Below are 19388 nucleotides of genomic sequence, written 5' to 3' on the forward strand. Positions count from 1 at the left end.
AGAGGGTTAACATTACACTTGGCAGCAGGTGAAGTTAGCCTACCGTGCTCACCTTCTTTATTTCAAGTATCAATTCAGGCACCGTTTAAGCACAGGCACGGCTTTAAAAGTATCGTTTTAGCACCGCTATCGGGGAAAAACATGATACCCAACACTAGTCAAGACGCAGCGGTTGAAGTTAAAATTAAGGATCTTTTATGTCACTGAAAAGCAGAGGAAAAACAGGTGTACTGTGTGTGTGAACCCACCCAGCCGGTTTCTCTTCTTGTGTTGCCGCTCATTGAGCAGACGGCAGTAGGTAGGACAACGGGAGGGGCGGGGTTGAGGTTGAGGGGCTTCCCCCTTTCAGACAACCACAAAGGCAGCTGCATCTACAAAACCACCCAGTCAGTGAGCAGAATCTCTCTAATCTAGTAAACATCGGGGCATTTCTCATGTGCACAAAATCCACATATATGGAACGCACTACTCAGTACTCACTTTACGTCCTACTTGGTATGAATTGTATGTTAGTATGCAGTTTTGAACAGAGGCAGGGTCAATATATTCTCTTAATCCTATGAAAAACTCTTTAAGTACAATGCTTGAATAATGTTTTTGGCATACCCAGCATGCATCTGTTCTTGGAGGGAGCCTGAGACCCAAAATATTCAGTGACTGCTTCTGTAATTGTTGTGCATCTGACAATAAATAACTTGAAACTAGATCCTGAAATTAGCACGCCAATGTAGGCACCCACCGAATTGCCTCCTTAGTATCCAGTATTGAAAAATTCCTCGTCATTCAACACCAAATTTTAATACCTAAGGGAGCAAATCTCATCAGCGTCAATAAGCACGCAGCATGCTTCTACCAAGATCTAATAATGTCTGTGATTGGCTGTCTAACGTTACACGTCGCAGAGACACACAGGAAAAACTACGTTACACAGAGCAAAGCTTGTGTAGTAGGAGCTGGAACATTAATAAAAAGATTTGTGACGTAATGTTGTAATGTCTTTTTGTTAAAATGGATTTTATAAAATTGGTATCGACAAAAGCACCCACGTCGTTTAAATAGCAAATGCACCTGCACCCATCTTTGCGCCCATGGGCGTGCTGGTCTTACAGGGAGGTGTGTTCAGGTGCATTCTGGGCGTGCTGGTCTTACAGGGAGGTGTGTTCAGGTGCATTCTGGGCGTGCTGGTCTTACAGGGAGGTGTGTTCAGGTGCATTCTGGGCGTGCTAGTCTTACAGGGAGGTGTGTTCAGGTGCATTCTGGGAGTATTGCTATCTTGAGGCAGCGGGAAGTGATCGCGCCATTGACCAACAAAAACCTGGTCTAAAGTCAGTAACGCAGCATTTCATTTATTTCAGTTATTTTAAAAGGGAATTAGTAAAATGCGCCTAGGCTCGTGCACAGCGCGCGCATACTATGCTTGTTACACACACACACACACACATGCAGAAGATTACAAATAAAAATATTACGGTGCAAATCCTCCATCATAATAGCAATGCTCCAAGGTCCAAACGCGTCTGGCTTTTAAAGGGAATGGGAGATGATCTCTGATTGGTTGATTGCATGTTACGCCCAAAACACCCCTCTGATTAATGAAGACACTAAGTACAACCCTTTAGGACCATGCACCCGGCACACGGACCCTTTTTTCCTCCGTCAAACTAGCAAAAGTGGATTTGGACACGCCCTAAACACACCTGCGCCAGGCGCTTCACGCCGTGACCTTTAGATCGTTAAAATAGGACCCATAATTATATGCAAAACATTTTAAGCGCAATGCTTGAACAGCGTTTTTGACGTACCCATAATGCATCTCTTCTGTGTTCCCCAGGTTATCCCTCTCCGTTGGGAGGCTCAGAGCACGCACCCAGCCCTGTCCCAGCCAACGGCCCTCCCTCTGGCCCCATGATCCCCGGAGGTCCCTCCGGCCCCGGGGCTGGCCCTATGGAGGGCAGCGGGGACCCTAACCAGGGGATGGGTCAACCTAACCGCGGGGGACCCCAGGGTCCGGGCGGACCGGGTGGTGCGGGCGGTGGACCCGGCGGTGCAGGCGGACCTGCTCCGTTCAACCAGAACCAGTTGCACCAACTCAGGGCTCAGATTATGGCCTACAAGATGCTGGCCCGCAGCCAGCCCTTACCCGAGCACCTGCAGATGGCCGTGCAGGGGAAGAGGCCCATGCCCGGGATGCAGCAGCAGCCGATGCCCAACATGCCGCCTTCTACGGGGCCCGGAGGGGGCCCTGTGGGTGGGCCGGGACCAGCTCAGGCCAACTACAACAGACCACACGGTGAGCTGAGTGAACCCTCAGGAAGGATGTGCCTCTTAACAGAATTATATCCAAACTAATGTGTAACGTAAACTTCAAACTAGGGCTGTGCAAATTCACTTCAATCAAATTTTGATCATGAATGATCACAAAAACAATGTAATTGAGAAAAACAATGTAATTGAGAAAAACTATATTTTGGACCGCGACCCGTTACCGGATAAGCGGAAGAAGATGGATGGATATATTTTGGACATTACGTTTTGCAAGTAAACTCTTATTTTTCTCTTGTGTTCTGAATTAAAAAAAAACTTAAAATGGAAATAATATTTAACAGTTTAAGTTGTTTTCACCGTTGATTTTGTTTAACCGTTTCACTGTTTTTTGTTTCCACAAGTCAATGCGTAATTGTTAGTTAAATAATCGTGATTTCAATATTGACCAAAATAATTGTGATTATGTTTTTTCCCCCCATAATGGAGCAGCCCTACTTTAAACAAAGAAAGCAGAATATTGAATGACTCAGCAGAGACACCTGGTGGCTGAAAATGAATTTATTACTTAAAAGCTCTCACAATATGTACTAATGACCTGAAAAATCAAACTGTTCTTCTTGTTTTAGGCATGGTAGGTCCTAATATGGCGCCTCCTGGACCTGCAGGAGTTCCCCCAGGTATGCAAGGCCCGCCTACCAACGGACCCCCTAAATCATGGCCTGAAGGTAAACCCAGTGCTCGCCTCAGTCAGCTCTGTGTATGTTGATTACATTCAGTGGTGGCAGAAGCATTCACAACCTTTGCTTAAGTAAAAGCACTGTAAATACTACAAGTAAAAGTCTTGCATTGAAAATGTTACTCAAGTAAAAGTATGTAAGTATCATCAGGAAAATGTACTTAACGTATTACAAGTAAAAGTACCAAAAATCCTCCCAGTTTAGAAAGTGTAAAGAATCCAACCAGTTGTGTGTTTAATGGTCTGATCATCTCAGCTGGACTTGTAGCTGTTATATTGTCGGCTAGTTTACTTTAGAATCAAACATCAGATTTTATAAACTACATGTGTTCTGTGTGCAAAAATCTTAATGTGTAAAGTAACTAGTAACTAAAGCTGTAACAGATGAATGTAGTGGAGTAAAAAGTACAATATTTCTCTCTGAGATGTAGCAGAGAAAGTGGCATGAAAAGTCAAGTAAAGTACAAGTACCTCAAATTTGTACTTAAGTACATAGTACTTGAGTAAATGTACTTACCGTATTTTCTGGACTATAAGTCGCTCCGGAGTATAAGTTGCATTAGTCCAAAAATGCGTTATGAAGAGGAAAAAAACATGTAACATGTAAGTCGCACTGGACTATAAGTCGCATTTGTTTAGAAATTTATTTCACAAAATCCAAAACCAAGAACAGACATTTAATCTGGAAAGGCAAGTTATTCAACTACATAATAGCACACAGAACAACAGGCTGAACAGGTGTCCGGTATGTAAACGTAACCATTAACAGTTATTCAACTACACAATAGCATAAAGAACATACCTGGGAGGCTAATAGGCTAAATTAACATAACAAGCCAGCGAGTCCAACAAGCAAGTTACCGGTAAGCAAGTTCACCAAGCTCCCGATCTCATTCCACATCAGCATATAGGCGTCACAAGCCTAGAGCGCCCTCTCGCCGCTGTAGACGGGAATGTTTACTGCTTGGTTCATGTTAGTCAGTATGAATTAACATTTAAAAACATGTTTAGGGCGCCCAGATAGCTCAGTTGGTAGAGCGGGTGCCCATATGTAGGGGTTTGCTCCTCGACGCAGCGGGCCCGGGTTCGACTCCGACCTGCGGCCCTTTGCTGCATGTCATTCCCCCTCTCTCTCCCCTTTCACGTCTTCATCTGTCCTGTCAAAAATAAAGGCTGAAAATGCCCAAAAAATAATCTTTAAAAACATGTTTAATTATATATATTTTGATAAACAAGTCGCACCTGACTATAAGTCACAGGACCAGCCAAACTATGAAAAAAAAGTGCGACTTAGAGTCCGGAATATACGGTAGTTACGTTCCAGCACTGATTACATTACATTACATTACATGTCATTTAGCTGACGCTTTTATCCAAAGCGACTTTAAATTCAGTGCTTTCAACCTTGAAGGTACAAACTCCGGTCAGCAAGAAATAAGTGCAAGCACATTAGCTTCGAATAAGCCACACGTGTTGATACGCACACGCAGCATAATACGACCTCTTGTGATTCCTCTCTTCCAGGGCCGATGGTGAATGCTGCGGCCCCGTCAAACCCTCCCCAGAAGCTGATCCCACCTCAGCCCACGGGCAGACCCTCGCCCGCTCCTCCCTCTGTTCCCCCTGCCGCCTCCCCAGTAATGCCCCCTCAGACGCAGTCCCCGGGACAGCCTGCCCAGCCCCCTCCCATGATGCTTCACCAGAAGCAGAACCGCGTAACCCCCATCCAAAAGCCCCGCGGGCTGGACCCAGTGGAGATCCTCCAGGAGAGGGAGTACAGGTGAGACAGGGTGGGGGAAAACACACTGGAGCAGCGTTGGAATTGTTGTACACCATTTCTTTTGGAAACACTATAAAGTACACTGTTGTGTTCCATCATGTGCATGTATCTGTATGTATCTAACAGCTGTTATGTTGGTATTTACACATATTAAACAACTATGCCACTAAAAACCATAAAACACAGTTAAAGGCACCCTGATTATTCATAATTGAAGTTAACGTTAACTGCACTATATTTTTTTATGTTGCTATGATGGCAAGTATTCAGCCGTCGCTGAAACACCGGGTGCAACTTAAAGTGCTCATATTATGCTTTTTGCCTTTTTCTCTTTCCTTTATTGTGTTATATATCTTTTTTTGTGCACGTTATAGGTTTACAAAGTGAAAAAGCCTAAAGTCCACCCCAAAGGGACTTACCATCTCCAACAGAAAACACTGTTCACTAACTGCTCCAAACAGCTCTATTGTAGTCCAGCCTTTACTTCAGAGACAAACGTGGTCACTTTGGAACACACTTTATAATGCTCGCCTAGCTGCTAGCATGGCACGCCCTCATACTCTGCTTCTGACTGGCTAGTAGTCCTTACCTAGGTACTGTCAGGGCCCTCATACTCTGCTTCTGACTGGCTAGTAGTCCTTACCTAGGTACTGAGCATGTGCGACTCCCAACAAAGATGTTACAGCAGTGAGAGGTCTCACTCTGTAGCTAAAACAGAGAGCTCAACACACAGGGTGAAAAGAGGAGCTGCAGCAATGAGCAGTACAACAAAAATATGTTTTTTTTTTTGAAAATTAAACTATGTAAACCTATTCTGATATAACCTCTAAATACAATTATGAACCTGAAAATGAGCATAACATGAGCACTTTAAGCTATGTCTGCGCCTTACATGCGACACACAGCGGAATTTGCCCGTCAGCGGCACACTACCCTTCAGTGTTGATAGTCTATTACTCGTAACGTGTTACCAATCAGGCGGGACATTGAGCGAGACTACAAAGTGGGGACTTCAGACAGGCTGCATCAGGGCCAATGAAGCACAATTTAAAAGGAATTTTATTGATTCGGATAATGATAAAAAAGCTGACTTTCGCAGCTGATAATCGGCCAGCCCGACTAAAACTGTGTGACACAAAGATCTTGGTCACAAAGATAAGTTTTGAACCAGTGTGGAATTTTATCAGAAACGTTCTTAAACCATTACAATTATTTTTGTAATTGTGGATGATCAGCCTGAAGGGGAGAAACAGTGGTTTTGAATATAATGATTTTTGACATGTATTCTTCAGGCTACAGGCGCGTATTGCTCACCGTATCCAGGAGCTGGAGAACCTGCCGGGCTCTCTGGCCGGTGACCTGCGCACCAAGGCCACCATCGAGCTGAAGGCCCTGAGGCTGCTTAACTTCCAGAGACAGGTAACCATGAAGTTTAAAGTATAGACGTCTGTCGCACATTTGGAACCTCTGCTTATTAAATCCCCCTCCAGCGTCACAGTTCTGTCATTGTTTTCCCTTGTGGAGTAGACGCAGTATTCAACATGTCCACTTTTTTTGTGTGCCTACAGCTGCGTCAGGAGGTGGTTGTTTGCATGCGACGTGACACTGCTTTGGAAACGGCCCTCAACGCCAAGGCCTACAAGCGCAGCAAACGGCAGTCTCTACGCGAAGCCCGCATCACCGAGAAGCTGGAGAAACAGCAGAAGATTGAACAGGAACGTAAACGTCGTCAGAAACACCAGGTGGGAACAGATTCCTGTGGGTGCTTTATAGCAGGGTGAAGGGATTTTGTAGCAGTTCTTGATCGTATCTAACAAAACGTCCTACTTTTAGACATTTGCACAAACTTCCTGTTTGGTGCTGGAGGGAGCGCACCCATTGGTAGTTGACAGTGTTCGCGTGATTCAACTTTACTACCAGGTCTTAAAACGCACAATAATATTAAACACGTTTGATTTTGTTGGAACGTCCAGAAAGGAAAAAGACGGACTGAGTTATATGACCACCTTACACTGAACGGTTGAGACGACGGGAGCCCACTCCAACTCTAGCAAGACTCCCGGGATTTCATTCTGATATTGGAAATTGTATTGGAAATTAGTCTGAGCCAATGGAATCGTTTGAAAAGTCATTTGGTGTAAAGTCGGCATAAAGGCAGTTACACACCAACCAGACGGCCGACCGTTGGCAGAAAAGGCAGTCGGACTGATCAGTCTCCCCGAGTTGGTCAAAAAAGTTCCTCAGAACACACCGAAGAGCGAGACGTAATACGTCTCCATAGCAGCAGGCGGCGCTAATCTGTATTGTCGCCCACAAATGAAAACCGGCAGCTGATTGGACGAACGCGTCACGTGGGTCTGGCTGCTGCTTCCGGATTTTGGATTTTTCAACCGGCCATTAATGGCGACTTATTCAGAATATGATCTCATATTGTACTAAAATAGTTCACTGAAACGTGTTTCTGAAAACATTTGAAGAGAGAAATAGGCCGTGCAGTTGCTGAATCTGTCTTCATTTCAGATCAACAAAGGTCAGATTAAAAGATTTTCGTCAGATTTTGAGAAGCTTAGTCACGAGCATCCCGCTCGCCATTTCCGGGTGAGTCCCGACTGTCCTGTCTCCGACTGAGCACGTCAGGTCGGCCAAAATGAAGGCCGACGGCTCCTCCGACGGACGACGGCACAGAACACACCGAACAGACTCGAGTCACCGACCTCGCCAGACTGTCCAACGGCCGATTATCAGCCCGCTGTGTAGCTGCCATAAGTCGTTACTCAAGTAGGCAGAACCAAAACAGTAATATTTCTTAATAGGGCTGGGCAATATATCGATATCGATATACAGTATGAGGTTAGATATCGTCTTAAATTTTGGATATTGTAATATCCTGATAGGACACAAGTGTTGTCTTTTCCTGGTTTTAAAGGCTGCATTACAGTAAAGTGATGTCATTTTCTGAACACACCAGACTGTTGCCTTTTCCCACAGAGTTATTATATCAACATAACTGATGATAATTTATCAAAAATCTCATTGTGTGCATATTTTGTGAAAGCACCAGTTGTCAACCCTACAATATCGCCACAATATCGATATTGAGGTATTTGGTCAAAAATATTGTGACATTTGATTTTCTCCGTATCGCCCAGCTCTATTTCTTAAAAGAGCAAAGACTGAAAACAGAATGTTTTAAAAAGAGAAACTAACAACAGCTTAATTTCTGTTCACAGTATTTCTAGAATCTAATAACACTGGTGGCTTTCTGTTGACAGGAATACCTCAACAGCATCCTGCAGCACGCCAAGGATTTCAAGGAGTACCATCGCTCCATCACGGCGAAGCTCCAGAAGGCCACCAAGGCCGTCGCCACCTATCACGCCAACACCGAGCGCGAGCAGAAGAAAGAGAACGAGCGCATTGAAAAGGAGAGAATGCGGAGGCTGATGGTGAGACTGGAATCTACAAGCCAGACGCCTAAATGCAAAAATAAGTTTGTGTTTGCTATTCAGCGTCGAACGTGTCTGTAAATCTTCCCCCGCAGGCTGAAGATGAAGAAGGCTACCGTAAACTCATCGACCAAAAGAAAGACAAGCGCCTGGCCTACCTGCTGCAGCAGACGGACGAGTACGTGGCCAACCTCACTGAGCTGGTGCGTGCGCACAAAGCCGTGCAAGCTCTCAAAGAGAAGAAAAAGAAGAAGAAAAAGAAGGTAAATGTTTATCATTGGCATAGGTGTTGCATCATGTACTTAGCTTGGGGGTGGCAGTAGCTCTGTCAATAGGGAGTTGGGTTGGGAACCGGAGGGTTGCTGGTTCAAGTCCCCATACAGACCAAAGTATGGGGCACTGCCAAGGTGCTCTTGAGTAAGGCACCGAACCCCCAACTGCTTGGGACGCCTTTCCATGGGCAGCCCCCTCACTCTGACATCTCTCCATTAGTGCATGTAGAGGTACTGAACATGTGTGTGTAATTCAGGCCTGTGTGTAATAACAAAGTGAAAACATTGTAATTTCCCCTTGTGAGATTAATAAAGTATACATTATTATTCTAATTAAAATGTTCCGTCATGTTTTCAGAAGCCAGAGACTATGGAGGGTGGCGCTCCCGCCCTGGGACCTGATGGAGAGGTGAGGAACTACTTAAATAAGATATCATATCTTTAAAGGGCAACTACGGTATTTTTCAACCTGAAGCCTATTTTTCCACGTTTTTGTGTGACTGATGGGGACAACAATCTTTGAAATTGGTCCGGTATTAAGAAAGAAACAAGCTGCAATGCAATTGTGCACCTTCAGTTTCCGTCCACTAAATGTTCTGTTGTTGCCGCTGACAGACTCAGATTATTATTCTAAGTGTCTGAAAGCATTATGGAAAGGATCCCTGCAGAGATAGACCTTTTAGTTAAAGAGTAAGAAGTAATGCCTTTTTGTTTAACCAGAAATGGCTCAGCAACTGCCACTGCCAAACTCACCAGACTCCATTTAAATAATCGGTACTTTTATCAATGTAAAACACACTTCATTCAAAGTCGACAGACACAAAATAAAACTATCAAAAGCCGTCTTGGTTCATCTTTCCACGGTTCCAACAATCACCACTCTGGTTTGGTTGAAATAAACCCTTAATTCACCCATTTACATGTGGAGATATACTGGCTCTATACACGCTAAAAGTCCTGATTATTTAAATGGAGTCTGGTGAGTTTGGCGATAGCAATTTCAGGGCTGTTTCTGGTTAAACAAGAAGGATCTTACTCTTTAACAAAAAGGTCTCTCTCTGTAGGGATCCTTTCCATAATGTTGTCAGACACTTAGAATAATAATCTGAGTCTGTCAGCGGCAAAAACAGAACTTTTAGTGGACGGAAACTGACAGTGAACATTTGTCCTGTAGGGTTACATTGCAGCTAGGTTCATGGCTGCCGGTTACAGCTCAATACTAGACCAATTTCAAAGATTTTTACTGACATCAGTCACTTAGACACCATTCATTTAAAAACAGGGTCCAGGTTGAAAAATATAAAAATGACCCTTTTAATGTGCAGTTTGTTGATATAACTTGATATACACACTTTTATTTCTACCAGCTTTAATGTTTTTTTCCGTCCTCTCTTCTCTCCTCCCAGCCTTTGGATGAGACCAGTCAAATGAGCGACCTACCGGTGAAGGTGATCCACGTGGACAGTGGAAAGATCCTGACTGGGATGGAAGCACCTAAGGCTGGCCAGCTGGAGACCTGGCTCGAAATGAACCCAGGGTCAGTGTCAAGTCTGCACAATAACAACTTTTAAAAGCAAGGGAGATAGTCACTGTTTGTTGGATTCAATAGTTGAAGTTCTAGCGATAATGCTGGAAGCAAAGTTGCAACTCGTATCACAGAGCGTTTCACAAATCCTTACACCAAAGCCATGTCCACGCAGATAACAAGATGTCCTTCGGCAGAACAGAAGAGACAAACCCCTTTTATCTTTTGAAATTGTTTTTAATCTTGTCAAAAACATTTTGTCCCTCTGTAGATACGAAGTAGCGCCGCGTTCAGACAGTGAGGAAAGCGGTTCAGAAGAAGAGGAGGAGGAGGAGGTACGTGACGCAGTGATCTCTACATCAAAGCAAAATGGTCTCTTATAATTCCCTGCAAACAGTTTTTCTGATCTCCCTAATTTTTGGACAGGAAGAGGAAGAGGAGCAACCTCATTCCTCTGCAACTCAAGCAGAGGAGAAGAAGAAGATTCCTGACCCCGACAGTGAAGAAGTATCTGAAGTCGACGTCATGCACATCATCGAGTAAGATGAAACCGCCGAGACTTTGGCGTTAAAGATCCTGGTCTTTGATGCTACTTCTACACTACTACGTTTTCATATTGAAGCTGCGATTTTGAGACTAAAAGGATCTCCGTCCACACGAACTAATCTCCGTTAATATTAGCACGTCTGGCAACACGTCACATGACCATTTTCACACACGCTGGGCATGTGCGTGTCGGTGTAAACAGGGAGCAGATTGTCTGACGTTACTCTGCGGTTGAAAATCATGGATGTAGAAGTTGAAAATACAGAAATTACTTTGGAGAAAGAACAACAACGGTGAAAAGTAAGAGCGGGGATTTATTATCTTGGAGCAATGACGAGGTGGAACTGAAACTGAAAGGTCTGTAAGATACCTAACTGATAAGACTGACTGACGTGCATCATGTTTCCAAAGGTCTCTGTTTGTGTCTGTCCAGACTACAAAGCAACCCCGGAGCTTTCAAACCAAATTGGAGACAGCAGTGTTTCCAAATGTCTCCGTTTTAGAGGCTCGGAAATGCCGGAGTAGTGCAGTCGAGAGGCGTAAACGTAGCAAAAGATATTAGTTTTATAAACCAAAACCTAGTAGTGTAGATTAGAGGATGGATACCCAAGCCCGTCGGGTACCGTCGGGTCCCAACAGATATTTAGAAATGATGTTGGGGTTCGGGTCGGGCTCGGTCACATCAGCGCGATAAGGCATTGAACATTTTAAATTTAAAACCGCTTATTATGTAGGTGCGCGCCTGTGTTAACGTGCGCTTGTTGCCCCGTGTGAGCTGATGACCTCATCTGTTGACATTTCCGAATGCCTTCCTACAGTTGCTTAAAGTGCCCATATTATGAAAAAAACACTTTCTGGGATTTGGGGTGTTATTTTGTGTCTCTGGTGCTTCCACACACATACAAACTTTGAAAAAAATCCATCCATGCTGTTTAGAGTGAGATACGGTTTCTGAATGTGTCCTGCCTTCAGTCTCTGGGTGAGCTGTTCAAAATCGGCATGGCTTGTGACGTCACAAGCTGAAACGAGCAGGCTAACCGCAACCATTAGCTCGTAGCGTTAGCATGCTAACGCTATGGCTAACGCTAGCATGCTACCTCGTTCTCAATAGCAAAGCACTGCTACAACACACACAAGTTCACCATAATCTACAAAAGAACTACTTCCATGTGCGCCCTCATTTAGAAGTCTCCCAGCTAATCCTGCCTTGTAACTGACTGAAGTTGTAGAAACAGCCTTTCTTTTACTGTCTATGGAGCTAGCTAGCTGACATGATCTACATCTGAGCTACTGGGCATGTGCAGTGCAATCAAAGATAGTACAGAAGAAGAAGAAAAGAGGTCTCACTCTGTAGCTAAAACAGAGACCAGCTGAAAAGAGGATCTGCAGCAGTGAGAGAGAGCGGTGCAGTACAACAACAATATGGTGTTTTTTAGAAAATTAAACCATGTAAACCTATTCTGGTACAACCTTAAAATACAATTATGAACCTGAAAATGAGCATAATATGGCTGCTTTAATAAAAGCTTTCCACACAAACAAACGTGTGTCATTAGTATGAGAAGAAAGCTAGATTTTAACTATCGGGCTCGGTTACTGCTCTGTCGGACGCGGGCCGGGCTCGGACAGAAAAATGCGGCCCGATCCACACTCTAGTGTAGAGTAGCCTGAGTAAAAGAGCATTTCTGGCCTACACCCTCATTACGCACTTTGTCTCCTGACCAAACGCACTAGTGTATTCACTTTATAGACTAAAATATATAATTGCACATTTCACGACGATAAATGGATGAAATGTTTAAAACAAAATGTGTTTTGCTTGGCTTATTGCAACCCTTACGAAGCAACCCCGGAGTTTTCAAACCAAAACGCAGCAGCCGTGTTTCCAAATGTCTCCGTTTTAGGAGCTCTGAAGGGCCGGAGTAGTGTGGACGGCAAGGTGTACGCATAGCAAAAGATATATATGTATATTTTTTAAACCAAAACGTAGTAGAGTGGATGTAGCCTGAGTCTCCAATAACTCTAAAATTACATTTGACAATGAGTATGTAACACAAAGATACCTTTTTACATGTTAACTTATGTTTATTTTGTATATATAGTTGTTTTCATTTGCAGTTTGTTTTTTTATTATCCTCCCCAAAACCCAAATCTCACTGTATATTGTCCCCTCCCCCCCCAACCCTCTGCTTCCACTAGACACGCCAAGCAGGATGTAGATGATGAGTACGGTAATGCAAGTTTCAACCGAGGCCTGCAGTCCTACTACGCCGTGGCTCACGCTGTCACTGAGAAAGTGGACAAGCAGTCCACGCTGCTAATCAACGGGCAGCTCAAGCAATACCAGGTACACAACCAAAAACATGCCATGGACAGGAGGTAACCTTTCCCCTTATGACATCATAAAGGGAAGATTCCAGATCGGCCCATCTGAGCTTTCATTTTCTCAAAGGCAGAGCAGGATACCCAGGGCTCGGTTTACACCTATCACCATTTCTAGCCACTGGGGGACCATAGGCAGGCTGGGGGAACTCATATTAATGTTGAAAAACCTCATGAAGTGACATTTTCATTCCATGGGACCTTTAATGAGTTAAGTAAACTAACTTTGACGCATTTCTGGTCAGATCAAAGGTTTGGAGTGGCTGGTGTCGCTTTACAACAACAACTTGAATGGCATCCTGGCTGATGAGATGGGTCTGGGGAAAACCATCCAGACCATCGCCCTCATCACTTACCTCATGGAGTACAAGCGCCTCAACGGGCCCTTCCTCATCATCGTACCTCTCTCGTAAGCACTCCTTACTCAGCTCCTTGGCGGGTTTATCTGTGAACACACAAACTTAAAAGACAAGAAAGTGCTTTTACACAAAGTTGTACATGTTGTCCTTTCATGTTATGTATGTAGAGTACAAACCTTCCTGACATGTCTCTTGTTTTCAGAACTCTATCAAACTGGGTCTATGAGTTTGATAAGTGGGCCCCATCGGTCGTGAAAGTCTCCTACAAGGTTAGTGGCACCTACTTGGATATTCTAGTCACTACAGATGTTAGATTCCTATATCTGAAATTGTGTATCGGCCGATACCGAGTACCGATCTGATACCAGTGAGTTAAAATATGTATATGTGTTAACATGTACAATATATATATATATATTAACTTAAGCTGTATATTACTAAACCTGTATGGATGTAGATTGAGATAGAGATATTTTATTTATCCCGAAAGAAATTAAGGTGTCCAATAGCTTATACATAACATACATACACACTAAAGCCCGATCGATAAAGGATTTTTAAGGCCGACATCGATAAAAATATTTGGTGATTTAAAAATCTGATATATTGGCCGATATATATATTTAAAAAAAAAAAGTAATCCAGAAAAGCGTAACAAAATATAAACAGATTTCCCTAACATTAGTTATTTGTAGTTATTTATGAGTCCTCGCTAAAATAATATAATAATGCAGTTTAAAAATTAACTTGTTTGTTTTACTGTCACAACAGAACATCAAAATATATAAAAGTTCTGATAAATAAAATGTATAAAAATACAAACTTAAAGGGTTGAACACGAGTGTTGCCGACAGGTTTGCTTTGCAGGCTACTGTTATAGAGCGGCGAAGAATTTACTTCGATTTGGTCTGCTGCTAATGTTAGTCAGAGCTAACATTAGCAAATGCCCGTTTTATCCAAGTGATACTATTCCTTTTTTAAAGTAGATTTTTTTGGGGGGGCAAAATTACGTTGTATTGCATGCATACAGCATGAAAACCGAGGCACTCTTGTTGAAGAAAATATTAAAAAGCCTTTATTGATGCAGCTGATGCAAAGCAAAAGGTAAAAAATATGCACCGTGTACCCTTATTCAGGGTGACAGAAGGCCTGTGTGCCGCAACGCGTTAGTGCGTATTTTTTACCTTTTGCTATGCATCAGCCGCATCAATAAAGGCTTTTTAATATTTTCTTCAACAAGATTGCCTTGGTTTTCGTACTATTGGATTACCCCTGCACCTAAGAGCACCTTGTTGGACTTTTTTCTACCAACACCAAAAAGAAGCGCTCCTTTTTCTCTGTCTTCCCTTAAGTGGTATTGGATCGGTGCATACTCGCCGATACCAGCATTTTAGGCAGTATCAGAGGCATTTGGGAACAACTCTACTCGTCAGACACTTTTTTATGATAAGAGTGTAAAGGTCACTTATGCTTTTAATGATTTATGCCGTTGAAAATACACGCTAAGCAAATTGTGTTCCATTTCCAGGGGTCTCCAGCTGCTCGCCGTGCATTCATTCCCATCTTGCGCAGCGGCAAGTTCAACGTGCTGCTCACCACATACGAATACATTATCAAAGATAAGCAGGTGCTAGCAAAGGTAAGGAAGCATCTTTAGCTTTAGGTCACATGCCTCAGTTTTTATCCACCTTTTGCCTCTCTTTCTAACTTCCACGTCTTTCCCTCCAAGCTTCGTTGGAAGTACATGATTGTGGACGAAGGCCACCGTATGAAGAACCACCACTGTAAACTGACCCAGGTCTTGAACACTCACTACTTGGCCCCGCGCCGCCTGCTGCTCACAGGCACTCCACTGCAGAACAAGCTGCCCGAGCTCTGGGCCCTGCTTAACTTCCTCCTGCCCACCATCTTCAAGAGCTGCACCACGTTCGAACAGTGGTTCAACGCCCCCTTCGCCATGACTGGAGAGAAGGTGAGTCCAGGTCTGGGAGGCAGGGTTCAAAACCAGCCAAATGGGCAGTGAATGTTCAAATGATTTTTTTTTTTGGGGGGCGGGCTGAATTCGAGCTAAAGTCGCTAACAGAAGGCTAACTGTAGCTTTACGGTAGGGTTCCACACAGCGAAATTTCGCTTTGCTCTCGTTGAGGTTGAATGGAGACGAAAATCGCCCTGATTGGGCGAGATGAGAGCGAATCGCCGAGGCGAGCAAAACAAAGTCGACGAAAGTTTAACTTTATTCAAATGAGGACCACTTGAGAACCAATCAGGTCCGTGTGTTTGTGTTTGGAGGCGGGACTTACAAAAAAAGTTTGACCAAGATGGCAGAGGTTATCAGAGCTGTATCATGAACATTAGTATGTGATTTAAAATGTTTCTAGCCGAACATTGGTACTTGTATCAACACATATTGTGATTTATATGACACACGATCTTAGTCAGGGAACATACACCATTAAATAGACCACTGTAGATGTTTAAACACTCAAACTTTTCAGCTAGCCAACAGGCTAATCGTTAGCATGTTCGGACATTGGATTTCATTGTAAGCTTAGCCAGGCAGCTAGGCTACTTGTGCATTTGTTTGATTACATGTTGTGTTGGCGAACAACGACGCTTGTATCAACACAGATGTCACAAGCTACAATAGCAACGATAGCTTTCTAGCAAACTACCTGCTAGTTACCTATGCTATCTAGCTTCAACCCTCTCTGCTAGCTTCCCAGCAGCCGGTGTTCTGTTGGCATGTTGTTTTCGCGACCACGCCCCAGAGGCAATATTTCGCTGGCTGAAATTTGCTTGGTGTTTCACTGTGTGGAACCCTACCGTTAGTCTCCTCCCAGTGAAATCTCCTTGGATAGTTGGAGGGAGGGAGCGGGGTGCGCTAGCTAGCTAGTTCGCTGACTAAGCAAAAGATGAGTCCACTGCCCATACAGCTACTGTAGCTAATGTAATACAATCGTTAGCTAGCCCAGCGCTGTTATCCACGGTCCAAACAATCATACTAAAAATAAATGAATGGCCGCGTTGAACATTCGAGTAACGCTATAACGTTACCGTACACATTAGCTTGGTGGCTGGCATGAGCCACGTGTCATAGTATCACATGGTAGGAAGATATTGACAGAAAATAAGTGAGTATTAGATACGTTGAACGAATACTGACGCCAAAATCGTGTAATGGAGTACTCACCCCCATCCCTACCAGGTAGCATTTACAAATAAATCTCCACATTACAATGATATTTGTCTATCTTTTGCTATGTTTTGTATTGTGCTATGGACCGTTTTTTGTGTCCTGAATAAAGAATAAAGTAAAGTAATGAACTGCAGTATTGCATCACTGAGTGTTAGATAAGACTCAAATACATCACAATACTGCACTAAGTACAACTTGCACAAACACAGGTTTTACTGACTTCTTTATAAATATTACTTAAGTGGTTGTACATTTTTATTAGCGTCTTGTATATACGTTTGTACATTCTTTCCTTTGTATTTATTTATCTTTTATTTTTGAACAGTTCTTGTATTTTATCCTATTTATTATTTCTTCTGTATGCATGCTGTGTATATTTTGCTGCTGTAGCACTGACATTTCCCAATTCAGGATCAATAAAGTCTATGTAATCTAATCTCAAATGTTGGATGTGTCCCCCCTCATCCTCCCATCCCTCTTTTTTTCCGTCAAGGTTGACCTGAATGAAGAAGAGACCATCCTGATCATCCGACGTTTACACAAAGTGCTCAGGCCTTTCCTGCTGCGCCGACTCAAGAAGGAAGTGGAGGCCCAGCTGCCCGAGAAGGTCGGCCTGTTCGCTTTCGTTCAATTGAGATTTCATCCTTCACGCTTTCATTCCTGCATGAGTGGTTCCCAATCTTTCTGTGGATATTTAGTAAATCAAGTAATCGATATAATTCGGTGTCTTTGCTGATTATTATTTTTTTTTTTCTCCGTTTGTTGGTTCGTAGGTGGAGTATGTGATAAAGTGCGATATGTCAGCCCTACAGAGGGTTTTGTACCGACACATGCAGGCCAAGGGAGTCTTGCTCACAGATGGATCAGAAAAAGACAAGAAGGTAAGAGCCAGTGCCGGGATAGCTCAGTTGGTAGAGCAGGCGCACATATATAGAGGTTTACTTGTCAACGCAGCGGCCCCAGGTTCGACTCCGACCTGCGGCCCTTTGCTGCATGTCATTCCCCCTCTCTCCAGCTTTCCTGTCAAAATAAAGGCTGAAAATGCCTCAAAAAAATCTTAAAAATAAAAAATAAAAAGATGGTAAGAACCAGAAGAAAAAGTCTTTCAATTTCATCTGTGAAATCTTATTTTGTAGACATTTAACATATATTAAATGTATATTGTATACTTTTTATTTTAATACTCTAAAATAATTAGAAACTAAAAGGTGTTTTTTCCTCCTCTTCTAATTTTTTCCCAGGGTAAAGGTGGCACGAAGACCCTGATGAACACTATCATGCAACTGAGAAAGATCTGCAACCACCCCTACATGTTCCAGCACATTGAGGTACCAGACAGAGGCTCCACCTTTCTCTAAAGTAGTAATAAGAGTAGACACAGTTTCAGATTTCAGAATTCATGGCAACATACGTGTTTGTTTTGATTTCCAGGAGTCTTTCTCTGAGCATCTTGGCTATTCTGGTGGAATCGTGAGTGGGTACGTGAAGCTTGAATTATGTGTGTGTTTGTCCGCCACGTGTGTGTCTTGTTCAGGGGGTTGATGCATATGGAGGACCTCCAGGGACATGGAAATTTAAATAGAGTATTTATTCATTTATTATATATAATTTTACATTAAAAACAGAATTTAATAAATTGGTTTTCAAATCCATTAATTACTCCATTATTGAATAGAGAAACCTTTTTCACAATCATCATTTTTTAAACTTTAAAACGGTAAATAAATGCATAATTTAAAAAATACTTTAATTTCCTGAATAAAAAAGAGCATCAAAACATCTATTTGAAAATGTAGTTTAAAAAACCCCAGAAATAATCAAAGTGAAAAAAAACGAAATGAAGAATACAGCTTTTAATAAGGCGTCTGAAAGGACAATTCCTGTCCTCGTCTTTGAATCAATTTCCTAGCTGCGTTTTCTTATCCAATTTGGAAATCGACTTGTAATCAGCTCTGGTCCACTAGCCTGGTCCTACCAGACTCTGGTCCTACTAGACTCTGGTCCACTAGCCTGGTCCTACCAGACTCTGGTCCTATTAGACTCTGGTCCACTAGCCTGGTCCTACCAGACTCTGGTCCTACTAGACTCTGGTCCACTAGCCTGGTCCTACCAGACTCTGGTCCACTAGGCTGGTTCCTACCTGACTCTGGTCCACTAGCCTGGTCCTAAGAGACTCTGGTCCACTAGGCTGGTTCCTACCTGACTCTGGTCCACTAGCCTGGTCCTACCTGACTCTGGTCCACTAGCCTGGTCCTACCAGACTCTGGTCCACTAGCCTGGTCCTACCAGACTGATTAGACCGGTAAAGATTTGGCCGGAGAAAACCCAAGAATATACCGCAAACCCAGACAGAGTACTGAAGGAAAATGAAAATTGAGCGGAAGTATGTAAGAGGGCGGAGCCAGGCTAGGGGCCTTGTTCAGGTTGGGTAAAACAATGCAAATTAGCATGGGAACAAGCTCTCTGATTGGTCAGTGAGCTGCACCCACCTCAAAGACTCCATCTAGACTGGTTAGCTTTCGTTCCCAGAGAGAGCGCAGTAGCCTTATAGTTTATGAAAACCATTAATACTTATATTAACACTTACATATCCTAAAATCAGAAGTGTAAGAAAAACAAAAAATGTGAAAAAAAATTGTTCCCCCTTCTGCCCGTCCAGCCCGGACCTGTACCGCTCCTCTGGGAAGTTTGAGCTGCTGGATCGCATCCTGCCCAAGCTGAGGGCCACCGACCACAAAGTGCTGCTCTTCTGTCAAATGACCTCTCTCATGACCATCATGGAGGACTACTTTGCCTACCGTAACTTCAAGTACCTGCGTCTGGACGGTGAGCCCTCTGACCGAGTATTTGTGGGCCTGGCGCTGTCACCTCATCATACGGA

General features: G+C 43.4%; 1 protein-coding gene and 1 long non-coding RNA gene across 5 annotated transcripts in view; one reads left to right on the forward strand and one right to left on the reverse strand.

Annotated features, from left to right (window-relative positions):
- The window catches only part of LOC116065488, a 51294-nt gene extending 40278 nt beyond the window's left edge, over nt 1-11016 (reverse strand). Inside the window, exon 1 of the long non-coding RNA XR_004108737.2 lies at nt 10916-11016. This is a non-coding gene — a long non-coding RNA (uncharacterized LOC116065488). The remainder of the gene's footprint in view (nt 1-10915) is intronic.
- smarca4a (SWI/SNF related, matrix associated, actin dependent regulator of chromatin, subfamily a, member 4a) overlaps nt 1-19388 on the forward strand; it is a 38214-nt gene that overhangs the window by 5933 nt on the left and 12893 nt on the right. For all 4 annotated transcript variants that reach the window (XM_031321039.2, XM_031321037.2, XM_031321038.2 and 1 more), the window contains exons 4-24: nt 1832-2290; nt 2892-2990; nt 4526-4781; nt 6074-6200; nt 6350-6523; nt 8054-8227; nt 8323-8490; nt 8858-8908; nt 9906-10036; nt 10296-10359; nt 10451-10563; nt 12770-12917; nt 13198-13361; nt 13514-13580; nt 14840-14950; nt 15041-15283; nt 17001-17114; nt 17281-17388; nt 17749-17835; nt 17939-17985; nt 19167-19333. In XM_031321039.2, the coding sequence (XP_031176899.1) occupies nt 1832-2290; nt 2892-2990; nt 4526-4781; nt 6074-6200; nt 6350-6523; nt 8054-8227; nt 8323-8490; nt 8858-8908; nt 9906-10036; nt 10296-10359; nt 10451-10563; nt 12770-12917; nt 13198-13361; nt 13514-13580; nt 14840-14950; nt 15041-15283; nt 17001-17114; nt 17281-17388; nt 17749-17835; nt 17939-17985; nt 19167-19333 (3072 nt within the window). The remainder of the gene's footprint in view (nt 1-1831; nt 2291-2891; nt 2991-4525; nt 4782-6073; nt 6201-6349; nt 6524-8053; nt 8228-8322; nt 8491-8857; nt 8909-9905; nt 10037-10295; nt 10360-10450; nt 10564-12769; nt 12918-13197; nt 13362-13513; nt 13581-14839; nt 14951-15040; nt 15284-17000; nt 17115-17280; nt 17389-17748; nt 17836-17938; nt 17986-19166; nt 19334-19388) is intronic.

Source organism: Sander lucioperca, chromosome 21 (assembly GCF_008315115.2).
Source record: "Sander lucioperca isolate FBNREF2018 chromosome 21, SLUC_FBN_1.2, whole genome shotgun sequence".
Classification (NCBI taxonomy): Eukaryota; Metazoa; Chordata; class Actinopteri; order Perciformes; family Percidae; genus Sander; species Sander lucioperca.